Consider the following 20,349-nt stretch of genomic DNA (forward strand, 5'->3'; position numbering starts at 1 on the left):
GAAAAGTTTCGGCTTCGCTAGTACAGGAATTACTTTCATCACGAAATAGCAGGACAAATCGGTGATTTTGATATTGGTGATTGCACCTAACTGAAGTGACGACTTTAAATGATCTATTTCGGAGTACTTCCGTAACATAAATTTCAATTTATTTTATAAAATGGGATTTTTCCCCCATTTCCAAATTCTTTTAAATAAATCGTTAAAAGCTATACAATCAATAAAAATTGCAAAATTTAACCTGTGTCGAACCTATTTCCCCGGGCGGAGTCTTAAGCAACATGCATTATTATTTTTTCGGCAGCAATCATTAACATCTTTCTCCAAATTTCATAACACGATTTGTTTTAATTATCATAAACATTTAATTGAAACTTTAGCACATATAACGTCGGAAATTAGCGTCTTTAGGATTTTAGACGTTTTCAGAAAAATTGGCTACCGTTTTGTAATGTATGGAAGCATTTTATTCCTTTAAGACCCAAATATGTAGTTAATAAGGAAAGAATCTTGGCATTTTTTACTCTTCGTATATCTAACTTTTGATTCGATCAATTATAAAAAAAACCGCCTTAACTGCTTTGATAAATGAAATATCAACTTGGACAAAATGGCTACCGTTTGAAAAACGACTGTGTAGAGAAGATTTTTATTGAATCAGCAATATTTGAACTCACATGAGGCAAATGTTTGTACTTTTGTTAGATATTATTATTGTCTTGCTATTTTTATTCACTTTCTACTATTATATGCAGTCGAGTCAAATGAAATTTGGTAAAATAACGGCTTTAACGCCACAAAGAACCGACACATGTCGTTGTTCCTGTCAAGAATCAAGAAGATCAGAGAATAAGAAATAGGATCACTATACATAAGAGTTTTTCGTAAATGTAACGTTGGATGGGGACATCCGTTTTTTTCACATATCTTTCTTTTTTTTATCCTCAAATATACTAGATATTACTTAGGAGATGATCAAGAGCTGTAAAACATAATTTAAAACATATATTGAATTTGTTTTAATATTGGTTCGTGTTTTCTAACATTTTTATTTTGTTTTGCGGATGAAATTTCGAAGATTCTGTTTTAAATCCTAGGGGTTGTAGGAACATCGCGCGTGCCCAACGTTTGAAAGTAGAAATAGAGCTATCAATACTTCAATACACCCTTATACCAAGAAGCCATGTAGTTTGCGCTTATTTAAAGGGAGATGGAAAGCTTGGCTTGACTTGGTTGTACAAATTCAGTCCACTAATAATTCCACTTTTCATTCTTCCAACATGTGTGACTGCTTAGCTATTCTACGACCGGTAACGTGTTAATCTAAACGACTTTGTCTGACTGTACAGCCCTAGCACTATGGAGCATGTTAATCTAAATTGGTATCTATAACATATATAAGTTTCTCACTGAAGGTATCCAAAGAAGGTTACCAAAGATTTTGTGACGATGCAAATATTAAACTTTACAATATAAATAAATATCTTTAACCAATGAATTCAAATAGCAAAAGCTATGCAATTAACAAATATATACTTATTAAGCTTCATGTAAATTATTTAACAATAGAATACATAAAATATGAAATTTGGAGTTTTACCAAGGGAGCTAATAATTGAATAATAACACTGTCTGCCACACAGCATTTCGGGGACTCTCCTTCTGGTAGCTTTCTTCGCTCTTTTATAGCTGACCATGCGGGGGCTTTTATAATTATCGGGGACATTATGATGACGTATAATTGTTAATTTCTTTGTCATTTAGTCTCTTGCCAATCATAATACATATTCTTTTAAATATAGCGATGTCGTTATTACGACATAGCTATGTCGTTAAAACGACATAGTGATGTCGTTATAACGACATGATATGTCGAAATTACGACATAGCGATGTCGTTTTAACGACATGTTATGTCGAAATTACGACATAGCGATGTCGTAATAACGACATGTTATGTCGAAATTACGACATGCTATGTCGTAATAACGACATAAAATATTTTTTTTGAATGGCCCTTATCGGCTTCCGTATATTACTGCTTACAAAACAGAAGCAAATATATATATTAATAATATAGAATTTACTAAAATGTGTCAAAGTTTTCTTTTGGCAGGTAAAATTAGTGCACATTTTTTGGTCAAAGAACACAAATAATTTCCGTCCAAGTCCATCCAGAAAAAAAGGATGAGATTCTATTTCATTAAAAGTCCGATAAACTTTTTGACCAAAACAGTTTTTTGGGTGTTTTGATAAAAAAAAATGACTGATACATGGCAGAGACAGAAACAGTTTTGAAAAAAAATGAGATATATATATAGATCTAACGAACATGAACTATGTTCCAGCTATAATCATGCGTACAAGGTGAAAAAAGATTCATGAAACCAATATATTACCAAACACAGATATGTATATAACAAACTTACCTTCAATATAACGGGCACAATTCAGATTGGTAGAATAATTGCTTGGAAAGTTCGGACTAAAAAATTCCATTTCAGACGGGTCTCCATAAGTGAAATTCCAACATCTTGGAGGTACAGAATCACTTATCTCTGGTTGATCAGAAAATGTCAGTGAACCTGGACTTTCTGTAAATATTAAGAAAATTGGCTTACAAGTAGCAAAGTGCAATACTAGCCTTTCAGATGGCTACAATAAGATACAAAGTACAAACAGTTTGAACATATTTAACATATTTCTATACGTATGCTGATGTTTGAGAGTATCATACCTCCATGTCAGAATTGTTTTGCAAATTCTAAATGACATTTTGTCATTTGTTATATGACTCCAGAAGACCATCAATGACGGTGCAGCATAGCAAGGTGGTTGAAAGAATTAAATGGTCCTTGTATATGGTTTGACGATCGTAGTGTGAGACATCAACTGACGAAATGATATACTCAATTGCACATAATACTATATTAAATAAACTCACAAATGATGGTAATCCATGCGATGACGAGTTGGTTTTTTTTATTATTATTATTCATGTATCATTATTTTTTACATCAAGTTTACTTCTTTAAATTATTGAAAAGAATGAACACAATTTTAATGAATTTTACCACCGTACCCCTCATAGCTATACAAGCCAAGCTTAGCATAATAAAACATTATTCTTAAGGACTGCTATGTTGATGTAGGTAGTAAGCATGCACAGTTTACTTGCGAGACAAACATTATTTATCTATTGAATATGTAATAAATGTTTGTAAAAACACCTAAAGGTTTACAAAATGTGAGATAACAAATCTTATTATGTAAAAAAAATGTAAAACTTTGTAGGTGTTGACACAAATGATAGATTACAGGAAATGTAATTCCAGAGTCAATCACTTGATACAGGTTCCTTTTTTAATGAAGTCAATTTAATATCAGTTACCACTTTTCAAGGACCAATGGGAGAACAGGTTCTGTGAAAAACACAGGGCACAGCTGTATTTCTGATAGCGACAGTGTTTTATCAAAACGAGTTTTAATTTTTGTTTTAAACTCTATTAATGTACACAGGTGCTTTTTATTTATTCTAATGTTAGATGGTTATATTAATAAAAACTGTGATAATGTTAACATGTTTCAGCATTCTTCTCACTTCAAGCCAGGAAGTCAGTGTCTATACCAAGAAAATGTGCACGTCAAACCATCATGTTTTGTCAACAGTTATAAGATTACAGAATGTACATGTAAAGATGGTTCAGGATTAAACCAGAGACATTCGCGAAACCGCACTATATGTATTGTATGGTGCGTAATCAAACGATAGGAAACATAAAAGTACTCTAACAGGAGTATTATGACGGGTGTAAGAACTGTTGATCAGCCCGGAGTAATTGGGTTTGTGCTGATCAATCTTAAGTTTTCCTCATTAGTGATTTGTTCCTACGGTTTTTTTTAATTTCTGTTGCCAACCTTATTGACTGTTGTTCTTATGTTTCTAACCCCCTTGTTATATTCTGCATCTTTGTTTAAAGAACGACAATTGAGCAATTGCTCAAAGACAGTATACAATCCTCGAAGGCATAACAGAATACAGTTATCGAAAGCATGTCTGACTTTAGGTGTACAATAAACAAAAACGTCGTGTTTACTAATTTTAAGGTTCATCATAATATTTTTGCTGGTGAGTCTTATGTAGACGTAACGCGCGCCTGACGTATTAAATTATAAGCCTGGTAGCTTTGATAACTATTTACACCACTAGGTCGATGCCACTGCTGGTGAACGTTTCGTCCCCAAGGGCATTACTAGCCCAGTAGTCAGCACTCAGTGTTGACAAGAATATCAATTATTTATATGGTCATTTTTATGAATTTCCTGCTTACAAAAGTATGAACTTTTCGAAATACTAAGGATTTTCTTATCCCATATAGATTAAAAATTACCGTAGCTGTATTTGACACAACTTTTTGGAATTTGGGGTCCACAATTTTCTTCAACTTTGTACTTTTTTTGCTTCATATATATTATGATCTGAGCGTTACTGATGAATCTTATGTAGACGAAACGCGCGTCTGGCGTATTAAATTATTCAAATGAATTTTATTTTTCAAAAAACAATACTTGTACACTTTTCTGGATTTTCCTCTTCATTTGTCTGAAACATCCAGTTTTGGATCTATAATTCGGTTCTTATTGTAAATTCAACCTTATCAATGAATCATTGTAAAATTCGTTGGAGCAATAGCTTATTCTATCTGTAAATTTATCAGCTGCTCATTGAAGGTCTTATTAACATTTCAGTCTCTATTCTCTGTCTCTCCACTCAATTCAATTCAATTCTTTATTACTTTGAGCAAATGATGCTCATCAGTACAAATATAATATATATGCAAATACAATATATCATAAATAAATACACAAAACATACATTACTGATAAATGAATACATCCGAGAAGAGTAATAATCTATATTAAGTATTGGTTACTTATAACATGTCTGTTCTACGTTTAAATGCATGGAAAAGATATTTACAAAGGTTACATATGTCTTTTACATTTTCTGTGCCCAACAACTGTATAAGCTTAAATGACGATGGACGCTTATAATAATATGGCTTAATATACTGCCTCCTAATTTCATTATAACAATCACACTGTAAAATAAAATGAAACTCGTCTTCAATCGTATTTAAAGTACAGAGAGTGCATTTTCTTTCTGATCTATTAACCCCGTGATATCGTCCTGTTTCAACAAATAAGTTATGTGAAGACAATCTTATTCTAGTTAGATACACTCTAAAATTCACATGTTTAGTAAGGTAAAATGGTAAACGAACATTATTTACACAGTATTTATATAAAAAACACTTTGGCGAGCCATCCAATAACTGATTCAAATATTGATAAGCTTGATCAAATATTCTACTGTTGGTTTTTATTTGGTCGGGTTGTTGTCTCTTTGACACATTCCCCATTTCCATTCTCAATTTTAGTTTTGACAAAATACTTAAGAGTGTCATTTACAACTAAATTATCTTGGTTATACCAGAAGTCATTCAGACCCAAATTAAACAATAAATACTTCAGTTGATAAATCCAACTATTTCTGTTATTACATTGATTCCGTACCTGCTCTTTGTAACAATTTTCAAGAATACAATTATTAGTTGATAAAAGTTTAAACCAGTATCTTATAATATTATACAATCTATAATATATCAAAGAATATCTACCAAGTTCATAATACACCATTACATTCGTTGTACAATGTTGACACCTAAAATATTTTTGCAAAAATCTAACTGAACTTTTTCAATATTCGGAGCTTTATGAAAGCCCCATATCTCACTGCCATAGCATAAAATACTACTTATATATGTATCAAACAAATTAAGGTACGTGAAAACATTCAAATATAAGGATGACACTTTTGATTTCAAGGCAAATACAGCTTTCCTGCCTTGCTCAGCTAATTGTTTTTGAGTTTTCAAAAATTTTCCGTTATAATTCAACAGAATACCTAAATAACAAAATTCATCAACAATGTCAATAACACTACCATCAAAATACCACTTTTCTTCAACCCTCACATTACCACCATTTCTAAATACCATAATTTTTGTTTTAGCATTGTTCACAGTTAAACCCCATTTTTGAGTGTACAATAAAAGTGTGTCCAACATATCTTGTAAACCTTTTACAGAATCAGAAAATAGTATCATATCATCGGCATACATAAGCAAAAATAGAGACAATTCTTGTACTTCATACGGTACATTACCGTTATTTAAAGATTCCATTTCAAATATCATATATTTCCTGGAACATGTGGTGTCAGCGCAAACACCATGTTTTGTTCCCTGATCTTTTTGGGACTTTGAGCTCCACTTAATTCTTAATTCACAATGATAACTATATCAATTGTAATAAGAAACTTATAGTCTTAATAGAAAAAATATATAACACTTTCAATCATAAACCAGAGTTTCCACAAACCTCCCCTTTGCCGTCCTCCTGTTCAATTAAGGCAACAGTAGTTAGCCGGTGTTTAAATCTAGTGAAGTGATAAGGTCAGGAAGAGACAAATTAAGGCAACAGTAGTTTACCGGTGTTTAAATCTAGTGAAGTAATAAGGAAGGGACAAATTAAGGCACAAGTAGTTAACCGGTGTTTAAACCTAGTGAAGTGATAAGGAAGAGACAAATTAAGGCAACAGTAGTTAACCGGTGTTTAAATCCAGTGAAGTGATAAGGAAGAAACAAACTAAGGCAACAGTAGTTAACCGGTGTTTAAATCTGTTGAAGTGATAAGGAAGAGACAAATCAAGGTAGAAAAAAAGATCAAGATATGAATAAACTCTTCATAGATACAGAGATTAACTGATGAAGAAAACCTACCACTTTCGATAGTATCCTTAATTTCTAATTCACTGGGATATATGACTTGTAAGCACTCATTCAAATGTGGGTTATTGAGCGACAAAACTTCATCAATATATCTAAAAATGAAATTGATGAACTTTGCAAAATGTTTTCCTTTCTGACTGTGAGGAGATAATGAATGGATTCTGCACACAAACTTGTCGGTCAGTAGTGGTGCATAATTAGTACGCATTCCACCAAACTTAACAAATAAGTTATCGATAAACAAAACAGCATTTTGATGATTATATCATTGGTGTATTTAGCCATCAACCAATTCAATTGAGAAAACTTACGGTCTAATTTATAACAGAAGAGTACAACAACGACAACGACTGAATTACAGACTTTGGACATGCAAGTAAAGAATTGTCAGGGTTAAACATGTTTGTGAGCACTCAACTCTCCGCTGAACCTGTGATAGTTCTGTTGCAGCAAAGCATAAGAACAAACTCAAAAAAAGTTTAAAAAGGCTTAACTCATTACTGTTTAATGGAAATAGAACTTCTTTTTTTGTATATGAGATCATAAAATGCAGTCAAATCTATCGCGGAATCTCAATAAACTTAGTGATAAGCTCGCCATACAACATTTCTGATGAATTATACTCGACAAAACTTTCTGAGTTTTTCTTAAAGAGCTATTATCATTTACATCTTACATTGTGGTTTCAACATGAGTGAGTGCGTAGCAAAAGATGTTACTAATTAGTAACACTATTTATCTTCAATTTTTTTATTAATTATTTTTCTATTTTTCATAAATCTCGTTAAAATCGCGATAGATTTCAATCTTATAAATTATTTAAGAATATATTTAGTGAAGCTCTTAGATTACCAGATGCTTTACTTTAACATGCAGGTGCAACTAGACATCTTGAAGATGGTAATACTATGTAACGAATTAATAGCAATTTGTACGTAATTTGTTTCATAGGCACATCAATTAGCAAAAGATCGATGACATTTTTGTGTTTTCTGTTACGAAGTTGATAGGTAGAATAAAAAAAAAACTTTCAATTATTAGCATTGGTAAATGATGTCTTAAGATCTAAATGCTTCAAAACTGGGCAGGGTGGCGTACTCATGTAAGCGGTGTATTAAAACTCTCAGAATAACATATTGTTTGACTTTGGAGTAATTCTTTAGAAATACAGTACATGGTGTTACTCTCCGTCACAAATAGGTTTACTCACATCACATGACAATGAATGATAAAATGTCCTGAATTGTAATAAATCAAACCGGTAAAACTAGCTGATGGTAATACATAGCTGACGTCTAGTGGCAAATTTAACATGCATATTACAGAGATCAATAGTCAATAATTGTTATGTTAATATAATGTGAACGAAGTCGGATTATGTTTTCGAGCTATCATATATGGCCCTATACTTTAACATTAAAAGTTGATCATAGTGTTCCCTAAATGCCACGTGCTTTCCCGTGTATCAACTAATGTAGTTGGTGATATCGTCTTGAGCATAAATAAATATCAGCGCTTTATTGTAATTTGTGTATGCAAATGTTTACTCACCACTTCTTTGGGCTGTGAATCCTTTACAGCACAATAATAAAAACACCAAATCTGAAATTGATAATCGTAAATATAAAAATATGAATAACTTTTTACTGCTCGTCCTTTAGGATAATTAAAATCAAAAGAGTAAGATTCAAGTTTGAAATCCAAAGGGGCTGATTTTTATTGGTGAAAGATTTGACCGAGAGTACTGTCAGATTTATATTGTTTGTGTATTAGATCACATATCAAGTGTTCAAATGAAGTAAGATAGCTGTTTACATTTTTTCACTTTTATTGTGTCATTGACAATCGTATTTTTATTTCCTTCTTTTGATAAGATAACCAACTTTACTTATGCTATAACTGTAGTTTAGAAACTGTAATAGATAAATTTATAGAAAGTCCATGTTCTGCATTGTGACCCATATTTCTTGTTCCAATTGATCTATTTGATTTTCCCGCCAGTGTAACCTAAAAACGCTCTTGTGGTCTGATCAACTTTTAAAATACTTAGAGACCCACGTGGTCTTTGAATTATAACAACTGTAAACCGATATATATAATTTGATCATGTTAAAAGATATCAAAGCTTTGACAACGAATGAGATTTTGCATTTAAGTATGTCTGAAAAATCAAATATAATGTATAAAATTGTTAAATAATATTGTTAAACATCAAATCTTGGAAACTGCAAACACAGATACATGTAGGGTTGATATAGCATATCTTTTATTAAAAATGATGTACATGTATTCTTTTTTGACCAAGACATATATTTACATGATTTAAAACACATAATTTTGTGTTGCAGAAATACATGAATCCAAAAATAATAACAAAATTTCAAGGTGTGGTTGACAAGAAAGATTAGAAAAGGGCATAATATCAAAACATTGGGTGACATTAAGGATAAACTTTTATTGGATTAATGGTTTTTTCGTAACATGAAAGGTTGGAGGTTATACTTGGTTTGTATGTAATACTGTTATCGGCCGATATTCGTACCATGTGTTGCGTTATAATCAGCTAGATCAAGGGTCACTCTGTTCACAATACATATGGTTTTCATCTTTTCATCTATCAGGGAATAATTTGCAATTCTAAACGAAAGATATGATTGTATAATTCCTGTATCTTGAAAATATGATACCAAGAAGTCACTCACTGATGATTTATAGGGTGGTCAGGGTAAATGTTATCAGTGTTATGACAAAATCTGCCACTTTACATAATAGTTTCTGGATTGGAAATTTGATTTTGATCACGGGGTTCTTTATCATTCTACAAAGCATTCGATCAATAAAATATAATAATAATAATAAATTCTTTTTTTAAAGAGGGTACACTCAGTAAGTTACAATAAACTAATCTTCCCTGAGGCCATGAAATACACATTTAAGTATCAATCAAAACTGGATTTTTTTTTTTTAAATTTGCAAGATTTATATTTGGCGAAAAAACTGAAATAGAGAATGTCACATAAGTGCGTGAAGAAGATATTTTTTTTTAGCAAACTGAAATTTTGATTAAAGTTTGATATTTGCAGTATGAAAGAGGATACAATCCGAATCCGCATAAAAAAGTCGATTCTTTGTAAATTTCAAAACTCTCAATACATGCACGTCTATAAAATCATTTAATGTATTACTCTATCTTAATTTATATGACTGTCTAAATTTTCAACCTTAACATTGGAAGAAGAAATCTGTTGATTCAATTCAGTTTTACGATATCCATTAATTTGAGATTGTTTGAAAAGCGTAGAAGCTTAAAGATAAGTTTCTTATTTCTATACCAGTTTTGTTCCAGCGAAATACATTGAAGAACAATCAAGTAGCAGGAGGTATTATTGTAAAGGGCTCATTTATCCGAGGTGTGTAATTTTTTTTACCTCGCTTTAAAAAAAAAAAGAGGTATACAGCAGCGAATCATGTGCATCGTTCAAGTAGATGTGATACCTAACCGTATTTCATTCTCCTTTATTTAATTAATTTATTTATAGAATTTTAAGTAGGCTACCAACTGTAGTTGCATCTCTTATACCTCTGTTTTACATACTCAATCGCAATTAATTTCCACCATGCAACTATTCAGTAAGATGGTGGTGGGGTAACCTTTAGGTCATATAACTCCTAGCGTATATATCGGTAAACGGACAGAAAGTCACAGGACAAAAAGTCACAGGACATAAAGTCACAAATTTGATAGGACAAAAAGTCACAGGACAAAAAGTCACAAATATTTTTTTGACAATTGTTAAAATATATTTTGATATATTTACTTTTTATAACATATATTCATTTTTAAATTTTAATCATGGAAAGGACATATTTATTGGCAAAATAAAGCCATTTAAGTACTAAGCCACTTTTGACATTTTGTTTTCATAACAATCATGACAATTATTTGATCAATATTGATATTTATTGAATAAATTTCAACTACAAAGTTGCTTCATATATTAAACTCAGTCAAGAAAATTACAAAAAAAATATTTTCAAAATAAGTGTTTTCTTGTTCAAAGAAAAACAATCTCAAAATTGAATTGTGACTTTTTGTCCTGTGACTTTTTGTCATGATTATACTTATATACTTTTTAGGCTTCGATTGACGAAAGAGCAAATGAGAATCCTTGTTTTCAGTGTAAAGGGGTGCGGTTACTCTGCTTCAACCGAAAAATGACAAAATGTGTGTTTTGATGCATAATATTACATCACTGTCTGATACTACTAACAGGTAGCTGAAAAGAAATAACAATAAACTGACGGAAGAACTTATAGGTTGATGCTTTTTATTCTTCTGGTGAACTTGAGTCTTGGTTATGTTGCCAGCTTTTTCTCTCTGGTGTGATAAGAACACTTAGATATGCATGTCACTCTTTATAAAATGTATCAATTTTATGAGTACTGTGCACGTGTAAGCAGATAGCAAATGCTCAAAAGTTATGTAGTACTTTATAGTTTTTAATTTATATCGAAACTTAAACTGCCCTTTTATCGTTTATTTTTACACTTTAGTACATGAATCATTACGATATCTAGAATTTTCAGAACTAACTATATTTCGAATTTGCAGATAATTGTGTAAATGATCTTTCAGTGTTTTGTACTGACATGACTGAGTTGCATATTAATTTTTCGCGAATTGGGCTAAAATAAATGAGCATGCGATGCGGCATCTTTGACTATTAAAATGTCTGTCGTCTCCAAATGCAAATGATATTAAACATAGATTATCAGTATGATGGGGCGTGTAAAGGATAATGTGTAATACAAGTCAAATAATTGTCAATTAAAATTGATAATTAATGTGTCAACCCTTAATTAACTTTTGTTATCATCGGTTATAAGTAGTGCTATCATTGTTTTCAAACCGTCTTATCTCTTGATTTATTGTGTTTTTGAAGTGGGTAATTTTGTTATTTTGATAGAAGATACCCACCAATTACCATCATTATCATGCAGTGATAACTTAGAACGATAGACAGGTTGTTAACTCTTCAAAGTCAGCGTATTCAATAGGAATTGGGCATACTGTTTATCGTACACTCAGTCCGTTACTCTTATTTGTGTAAGGTTACATCGAGGAAGCGTCAATTAAGGGTATAGATGATTATTCTGCTGTTTGATTTCGTCGAAATCGTCGATTTCTCTTTGTATTGTAGGTTTTGCGTATTCTCAGATTTTTGGTATCTTCCAACTCTATTTTAGCAATTAAATTTCCTCAGAAATCAATAGATTTAGAAAATTGAATTGGAATGCAGTTAATTAAGCATAAGAAGATGTGGCATGATTGCCAATGACACAACTCTTCACAAGAGACCAAATGACATAGAAATACTATACGACCTTTAACAACGAGCAAAAAATCATACCGCATATAAGCTATAAAAGACCCCGAAATTACAAATGTAAAAACAATTCATACGAGAGTACTCACAGCCTGATTTATGTACAAAATAATGAACGAGTAAATATATGATTTACAGCAAAAGACGACAACTACTGAATTACAGGCTCCATTTGTTTAAACAAAATCAATAAATAAGATTTCAAATTTCAATATGCTTTTTAAGGATACATTTGTGTTCAATGCATTCTTGTATGTTTCTCTCTTCAATAAATTCAGCCTTTCTATTCAGCAAACCGGCTGTTATTTCTTTACCCGCGAAAAGGACAGTATTTCTATGTATGTATGACAAATGACAAGTACAATAATTTTGCTATTGATTTGAAACTTTTTGGCAAAGTTTTTTTTGTAGTCTTTAAACTTTCAGAACACATGAAGTTGACCAGCATTAGCATTTGTTCCGATAATTAAAAGCAATACAAAACAGGCTTCTTCTGTTGTTTTACATGGCTACTCTTCAGTTTTGACATTAATTGATGGAGAAGTAAGATAAGCATGTTTGTTTCCATTCTTTATGACATTTACATGAACACAAATAATTATCTACTATGGCTATCACATTATCATATTATCAATTAATTTGAGCTTCTGTAGTACCTTAAACATTTAAGACCAAGTTCCTAGTAACGTTTTTGCTTCATTCTTTTGATTAATCTTATGTTTTACAAAGTAGTTCTTTGTGAGTGATTTGTTCTATTGTCTTTTGTCATGCAATTTGACTTTGGGTGTAATCCATGTTATAGGTGTAACACCACTAATGCAGGCCCAGTCAGAAAGCACCGGCATACCAGGAGGAATATATGATTTGGATTCCATCTTTGAAAACAGTTCATATTAATTTTTTCGCACTTTATGATGATATATGAAGTATAAGGATCACATCTTTTATAACTTATAACAAAACCTTTTGCAAAACAGTTTTTTTAACATGTTTAAGGTAATCTTGGTTTTAAAGTCAGTGAGACCCTGATTTTCGCGGAAGTATTTCCTGATATCAAAAACACTGTAAACAGTGCTAGGATATCTGTCACTTACTCGGAATAATATCAACGAATGGGCAAAGACATGAAAGAACCCATAATTAGTAAGAAAATCTCATCGCAAAACACACTAATAATACACACATTTAGCATGTTCAGATGATTAGTATATTGATATAATACAATACTTCCATGACCGAACTGATGTACGAATAACAAACAGTTCTGATAGATTGCTGACAAGTACCACTTTCGATGAACAAACAGATAAAATAAGTTAAAAAAAAAAGTCACTTCAGAAAATCATATTTTACATGCAAGAGTAAATGCTAGATACATTGTTTAGATATGACAACATACTTCTAAAAAAACAGAAGAAAACACAGCAAAATAGCACAATATCGCCTGAGAGAACAAAACAAGACCTAATAAGAGGCTGTATAAATACAAGAAACGAAATCTTAACTTGCATTAATAAAGATTAAGAAAAGGTACAGCATTTTATACGTATTTTGCAGTAGAAATTAAGTTACAATTAACATGATTAAGTGAGTTGAGCGATTATAGGCGATTTGGAGCCCCAAGTAATGTTGTTACGGTAATTACCAGTAAAGCTTAATCTTAAACATAAAAAAGTCGATAATCAGCAAGCTGACAAAAAAGTCAATTTATCTTTTTTACGAAGGAAGATGTTTATTTGTAATCACAGTGGAATGAGCTCACTTATCTTATGTTTGTGTATACTAATATTTGACTCATATCTTAGTTAAGAGAATTATTGGTTTTGACACTTCTTTGAAGAGGAGGAGAGTTATGCAGATCTTTCTAATATACATGTAATGAACCCACAAGTTGACAATTTCAGGGTGGTCAAGTACTAAACGTACGAATCTACATAATATATACTGGTGTTGAATGATTTTCATCCAGTCCAGAAATGAGCCGGGTAAATTCTGACTGCGACATCCGACAGTCGGACAGTCGATGAGCAGTATTACACCTTCAATCAATGTGCGTATCTGCTGGCATCCGTAAAGAAATAATTTACCAACTAGTCCAATTATACAAAATGAAGAGTCAATAGATAAACAACATCTTTTTGTATATATAAGTCACGAAGGAGTAGGCCCAGTAAGACCCTTTTTTGGCCCCAAAGTATGGCAGATTTACAAAATTGCTTTAATGTCAACTTTTAGCTATTTATTGGAAAGTAGAATACTTTTGTTACATAAATATGGACTGTTTGTAACAATACCATGTATATGTATCGAGAACTGGCATCATTTAGTCATGTCAATTAAATTACTGAAATCTTCACAATTTTAGCATTTGAGTAAATTATAAATTAGACGGCTTCCGTCTTATTCCGTCTTAAATGGAAGGGCCCGCATTTGTGTTCATTCTGAATATTAAAATATGGGTAGTATTTGATTATTATACATAACATGTACATGATGTATAAAGGTTGAGAATGAACACAGATGCGGTCACTTTCATTTTTGACAGGAACCTCCTGAAAATTGACATATTATGACATGTTTGATAGATTTTTAATAGGTAATAAAATTGTGAATGGAAATGGGTAATGTGTCGAAGTGACAACAACCCAGCCAGTGAACAGACAACATCAGTGGGTCACCAACAGGTCTTAGCATACATTTGGGCGTCTTCAATGACTAAATATGTTTAAATCTTCCACTTAAACTGATCATGGTCCATATAATACTTCCATAAACTGATCATGGTCCATATAATACTTCCATAAACTGATCATGGTCCATATAATACTTCCATAAACTGATCATGGTCCATATGATACTTCCATAAACTGATTGAATCGACTGAAGTAGACACTTAAGTGTGTAAAAAGTGTTTGAAATTTTGAGAGACCAAAATTGACCCTTACCGGATGTACTCCTTAATTCCGTAGAAGTAGTGAAATTTCGACAAGTTGGTTTACCCACCCATGATTTACCATATTAGATTGACAAACCAGATATTTATAACCGACTGTGTGATACTCTCATATGTATAGTCGAGGTCATTCACTCCTTAGCCGTATCAAAGATTTAATGTGTTCGGGTACTAATATCGTATGTTTGTATAGTCATGGCCGAAAGTCAATACCTTAGCAAAAACATAAATCAAGAAAGTACGAGTTTGCTGTTCATTCTCATGCCCATGTTTATTAATCCCACGCTTAGTAAATTGATTATACGAACATTAATTTATTTAAAAATGCAATTTGATTTTCATCCTATTGCCTAGACCTCCGAGTGCAAACCGATTGCACATCACATCTGAGACATATTCTCTACGAGTGTTTTAACGAAGAGTTAATTGTCTCAAGAATGTTGTCTGTTTTGTGGTGAAATAAAACAAGTTGTGAACGAGGGTGTTGATAGTTTTTTTTTTATAGAAATAAGGTGTACAGTTTTGCAATGAAAAAATGTCAGTGGTACATGATATTTCTACAAATGTTTTCCAGTGTTTATTGGTAAAAACGCACACATTCTTTAAAACTTATCGTAAAACGTTAAAATAAAACCTTTTTACATCACTGAACATTTTTTTCAGTGACATATTATAAATCCTAGACATAAGTGCATAATATGTATAATATAGAATGTATATAATTCAATTAAAGGTGTGTGGTAACTGTCCACAATATGACGAGTGACTAAGCATCTTGATAACGCCTACAATTACAAATATTTACTAAACCACTAGTTCACACAAAAAAGCATATGTTCATTCAGAGACATATATATACATGTCTCTGGTTCATTCAGCAAATGACAAAGATCAGTCTGTCTCAATATGAACAGTAATTGTTATGCTGTACTTTCGAAACAATCCTCGATTTCAAATATTTTGACCACGAGCATCGCTGAAGAGACATGTATTGTCGAAATGCGCATCTGGTGCAGGAACATTGGTACCGTTAATGTTATCAAATTATCCAACGGAAAGTGTTCATTTACATAGCAATTATAAATAGCAAATGTTTATGCTTAATAAATTTGATGTTGGAAAGTGAGAAAATGCTGTATAAAGATGCGGTACGATTAGCATCATTGTCTATGAGACATCTCTCTACAAGACTGAGAATGATGACAAAAATCGACAATTCGAGGGTGAGAATTTAGTATCCGTTTATCTGGAAACTATTTATCCCAGTTATAAGTTTTATGTTTGCATATCTGTTGCCGAATATTGGGGGAACAATCAATAAAATAGCAAATACTAAATTTCGCATGTTTGCATTAATATGTGTAAATCAATGGTTTTGATGAGAAAAACAACACTATCCAAACATAAGATTTGATACAGGTTATCCCTTTAATTGACAAATGCGTACATTTGTATTGTTTCTTTTTCAGACAATAATATAATGATGAATGGCCACAAAATGGATAGCCGATCACACCTCTTCCCCATATACACAAAGAACAGTAAGGGTTAAATAGGCAACAGGATATAATAACACTGTAATCATGTCATATATGTTTAAAAAAACATTGGAGCAAGTTAGTTTCAACATTAGGGTAGGCTAAAACCCCAAATTGAACATTCCGAGTCACTTTCATTTCAAGCAACGGACGATGGTGACTTTTTATTTGATTGTGCCACTGATACCGGCCATGTCGGTTGCCATTACATAATCGAACGAAAAAAGATATTTGACCGGATACAAACAAAAACAATTCCATATAATATGTATTAAAGTCTTATATGATCGTAATAATATGTAACACGCCAAGTAACTTCTAAATACGATAAACTCCTGAACCTTGCACATATAAATGTTAAAGATTCTGACAAATCTCTTCCTAAATGTAAAATGGCAATCAAATTCTATTACCTGACTTGTTAAATTCTCATAATTCTGATTAAATGTGTGGTGTGGTAGGTATTAAATTATCTGTAGCGAAGGAAGTTCACAAAAACGATCAATAAATATTTAAAGTTGACCAATGTGAATTGTGCTGGGATTTTTTCCGTTAAAAAGCCAAGTATTAAGGATGTATTTTGTGCTTAACATGCTTAATCGAGTTATTAAAAAGATAAATGCATAAAATTCTGCGAAATAACATTTCCAATATACGAATAAAAAAAAATCTATACTGATTTCTCTGAGGTTTCTGTTCGTTAAACTGATTTACATGACTGTCATTAAATTTCTTAAACTGGAAATTTGATGGACAGGGCTTTAGTTTGTAAACTCATCGGAAGTAGGGAAAACAATTCACGAATAACTGTACTTACCAGTATAATGAATCTCCATTTATATCAATCTTTGATAAAACAATTGAAAATAGTATATTCCAAACTAAACTAACTTCAATAAATTAAAAATATTCCGAACAACGCAACAACAAATACATAAGTATATTCCAATTCAGTTTATATTTCAAGTATGTGTTTATGTTTGATTTCAATAAATTAAAACAACAAACAATTAATTCAATGAAATTGTATCCCTAAGGTTACGTCAAAGTCCAACTCGAGCAAAGAAAAACATAAGAAAATATCAAAATCTCGTGTAATGCACGTGCATGAAACCGAATCTGCAGCCATACGATTCGTCGCAGCTTTGCAGATTAGTGTATAAAAGATGAGGATTTGCGCATCAACAAGTAATTGATGCCACGCCTCCTTTGATTATAATCTGCAATTACAAAGATATACATAATATTTAATTAGCTAGTGAGTTATCTATAAGATACTAACTTCTGGTTCCATGGACTGTTAATTATATAAGATTTTTTTTTATAAATCATAGAAACGTTTCTGCAATATTGAAGAGATCGTAGGAAAGTCATGAAATTGACAATTTTTGTGAAAATCAATATTCACAAATCTGAAAAATAATATCGTTAAAACTAATCCTTATCCTAAGTATGAGTATGACCGTATTTGTCTCCGTGTTAATCTCAAAGAAAACCATATATATATATTAAAATTAGGAGATATACCAATTAGACAAATGTCCCCTGAAGTTCAAATGCAGTTGATGTAAGCAATAAAAGGCAAGCGTAAGGCCTTCAACAATGAGAAACGCCACACCGTATAGTATAACTGATGGTATGTTTGAAAAGAGGTGGGATAATATGCAATAATGAAAAATAATTTGCCTTGCTTCCCGATCTATAAAAAAACAAGCAACAAAAAGGTTTTTCACTACTCAACAACCTGTGCATTTTCTAATAAAAAGGTTACATCCCTAATCGAGTACTGATTGAAACTCTCAGACCTACTGCTGTTCAACACAGCAATCACCGTAAAATGTTACTTTATGTTAATCATGATATTTTAGTGATAATAGATGTTTATGTCAAATAAGATGTATATTTTTATAAGTTGATATCAGTTCCACGCCCCCTCGCACCGGGCATAATAAGAAACAGAAGTCTTCGGGAAATTTTGGCTGGAAAACAGTATGATTATATCAATGTAAATGTTTATTGTTGAAGAATAAAATAGTTTGTCATTATTTGACTGCTTCTGACGCCAAATTTGACAATTACATAATTTAGTCGTAGTATCATACTTTTGCACCATGCTGATTTGATATTTGGGGTAAAGCTTTGCCTGTTAACATGGATAGCAAGTTCTGAAATTTATAGTATAAAATAATATCAAAAAGAAATCACATTTTTAATTTGCGCTAAGATATAAACGTAGTACTAAAGAACTTTTCTCAGTGTTAAGTCACCTCGCATAATACCTAGGCGACATGGGTGTTGACCAATCATATTTAATAAACCATAATTTGATTACAGTATGTAGGCTAACCTTGTCTTTATTATTTTTGTGTGACATGAACAAGTATTCTTAGCTTTTGCAGTCATTTTTTTAAAAGAAATATAAAAAAATATAAGTTAATTAATTAGTCAGTTTGCTACTTTCGATGCAAACAAAATTGCTTTAATGCAAAAGAAACGTACAATCTTTGATTGTAATGAGGGAGATATTAAAATGTAACATACTTCCAACTATATGCTGTTTATCAACGGTGGTAATAATATAGGTATACATGTAAAAAAACACAATCTGCTTTATTCTTGGCGAATAGGGTTATGCATTATATCCACTTATGAATGTGACATGGACACAAGGGATTAAAAGTAAAGTGTATATGGTCACGGTGGATCAAAAGGAATAACATTGTCATAATGAGGTTTGTCAAACACAAGGAGGTTTTATTAGCATGTGAGATAAAATAACCCCCTTGGTTGACATGAGTTGTTTACTCAGCAGGACATCTTTGATCAGACTAATATATAACTTTCACACGTATTTAGTAAATATTATAAGTCTACCATGATTTCATGTTAAGTTTAATAGTCCAAAGGGGGCTCCGAGTATTCTTGTATAGCCATATATAAATCAAGCAGAGATCATAGCTTTATCATGTAGAAGTGTGATTTCCATAACAATGGCTTATATTAGTAATCTTTCGGTATACTGTTAGTGTAAAGTTTGTTGTCATACTGTTTAACCTGTGGAATCGTGGGTGATAGTAGTTTCGACCGTTGAAATATTAAAGTGGCAAGAACTCCAACAAAACTCAGCGCATTCCCATCCTCTCTAATTTCTTATAAAAAAAACCTCTGATGGATAGTTGTCACTTTGTCAATCATACCACATCTCCATATTTTCATATCCGTTTGTTAAGTACGTGACAACTCCGTTGTGAGAATATGTGATGCCGCTTTGGCTGCTGAAGCTATACTCTTGTCAACTACCGTGTTGCTAGTAAACATACAAAGCTTGCCCGGCTTTGGCTATACTTTTGGACCTTTTGGAATATAGCTCTTCATCTTTTATATAAGCTTTGGATTTCAAATATTTTGGCATCACTGAAGAGACATGTATTGTCGAAACGCGCATCTGGTGCAGGAAAATTGGTACCGTTAATGTTATTGTCACATGATTTGTTATCCTAACCAATGAACGAAACAGAAATGTTAATGACTTGCGAGTAGTATTACTCTTACGGTTTGTAAAAGTGCACACCGACTATAAACTTGCGTTCAATCTGCAGCCAGATATCTCTTCTGTTT

General features: G+C 31.9%; 1 protein-coding gene across 1 annotated transcript in view; it reads right to left on the bottom strand.

Annotated features, from left to right (window-relative positions):
* LOC134721363 (neuropilin and tolloid-like protein 2) overlaps nucleotides 1–17,884 on the bottom strand; it is a 37,519-nt gene extending 19,635 nt beyond the window's left edge. Inside the window, exons 1-3 of the mRNA XM_063584316.1 lie at nucleotides 17,549–17,884; nucleotides 8,405–8,455; nucleotides 2,429–2,593 (exon numbers count right to left, since the gene is read on the bottom strand). Of these exons, the coding sequence (XP_063440386.1) occupies nucleotides 2,429–2,593; nucleotides 8,405–8,455; nucleotides 17,549–17,567 (235 nt within the window). The 5' untranslated portion in view covers nucleotides 17,568–17,884. The remainder of the gene's footprint in view (nucleotides 1–2,428; nucleotides 2,594–8,404; nucleotides 8,456–17,548) is intronic.
* Nucleotides 17,885–20,349: the final 2,465 nt, after the last annotated feature.

The sequence above is a fragment of the Mytilus trossulus genome, chromosome 6, assembly GCF_036588685.1.
Source record: "Mytilus trossulus isolate FHL-02 chromosome 6, PNRI_Mtr1.1.1.hap1, whole genome shotgun sequence".
NCBI lineage: Eukaryota > Metazoa > Mollusca > Bivalvia > Mytilida > Mytilidae > Mytilus > Mytilus trossulus.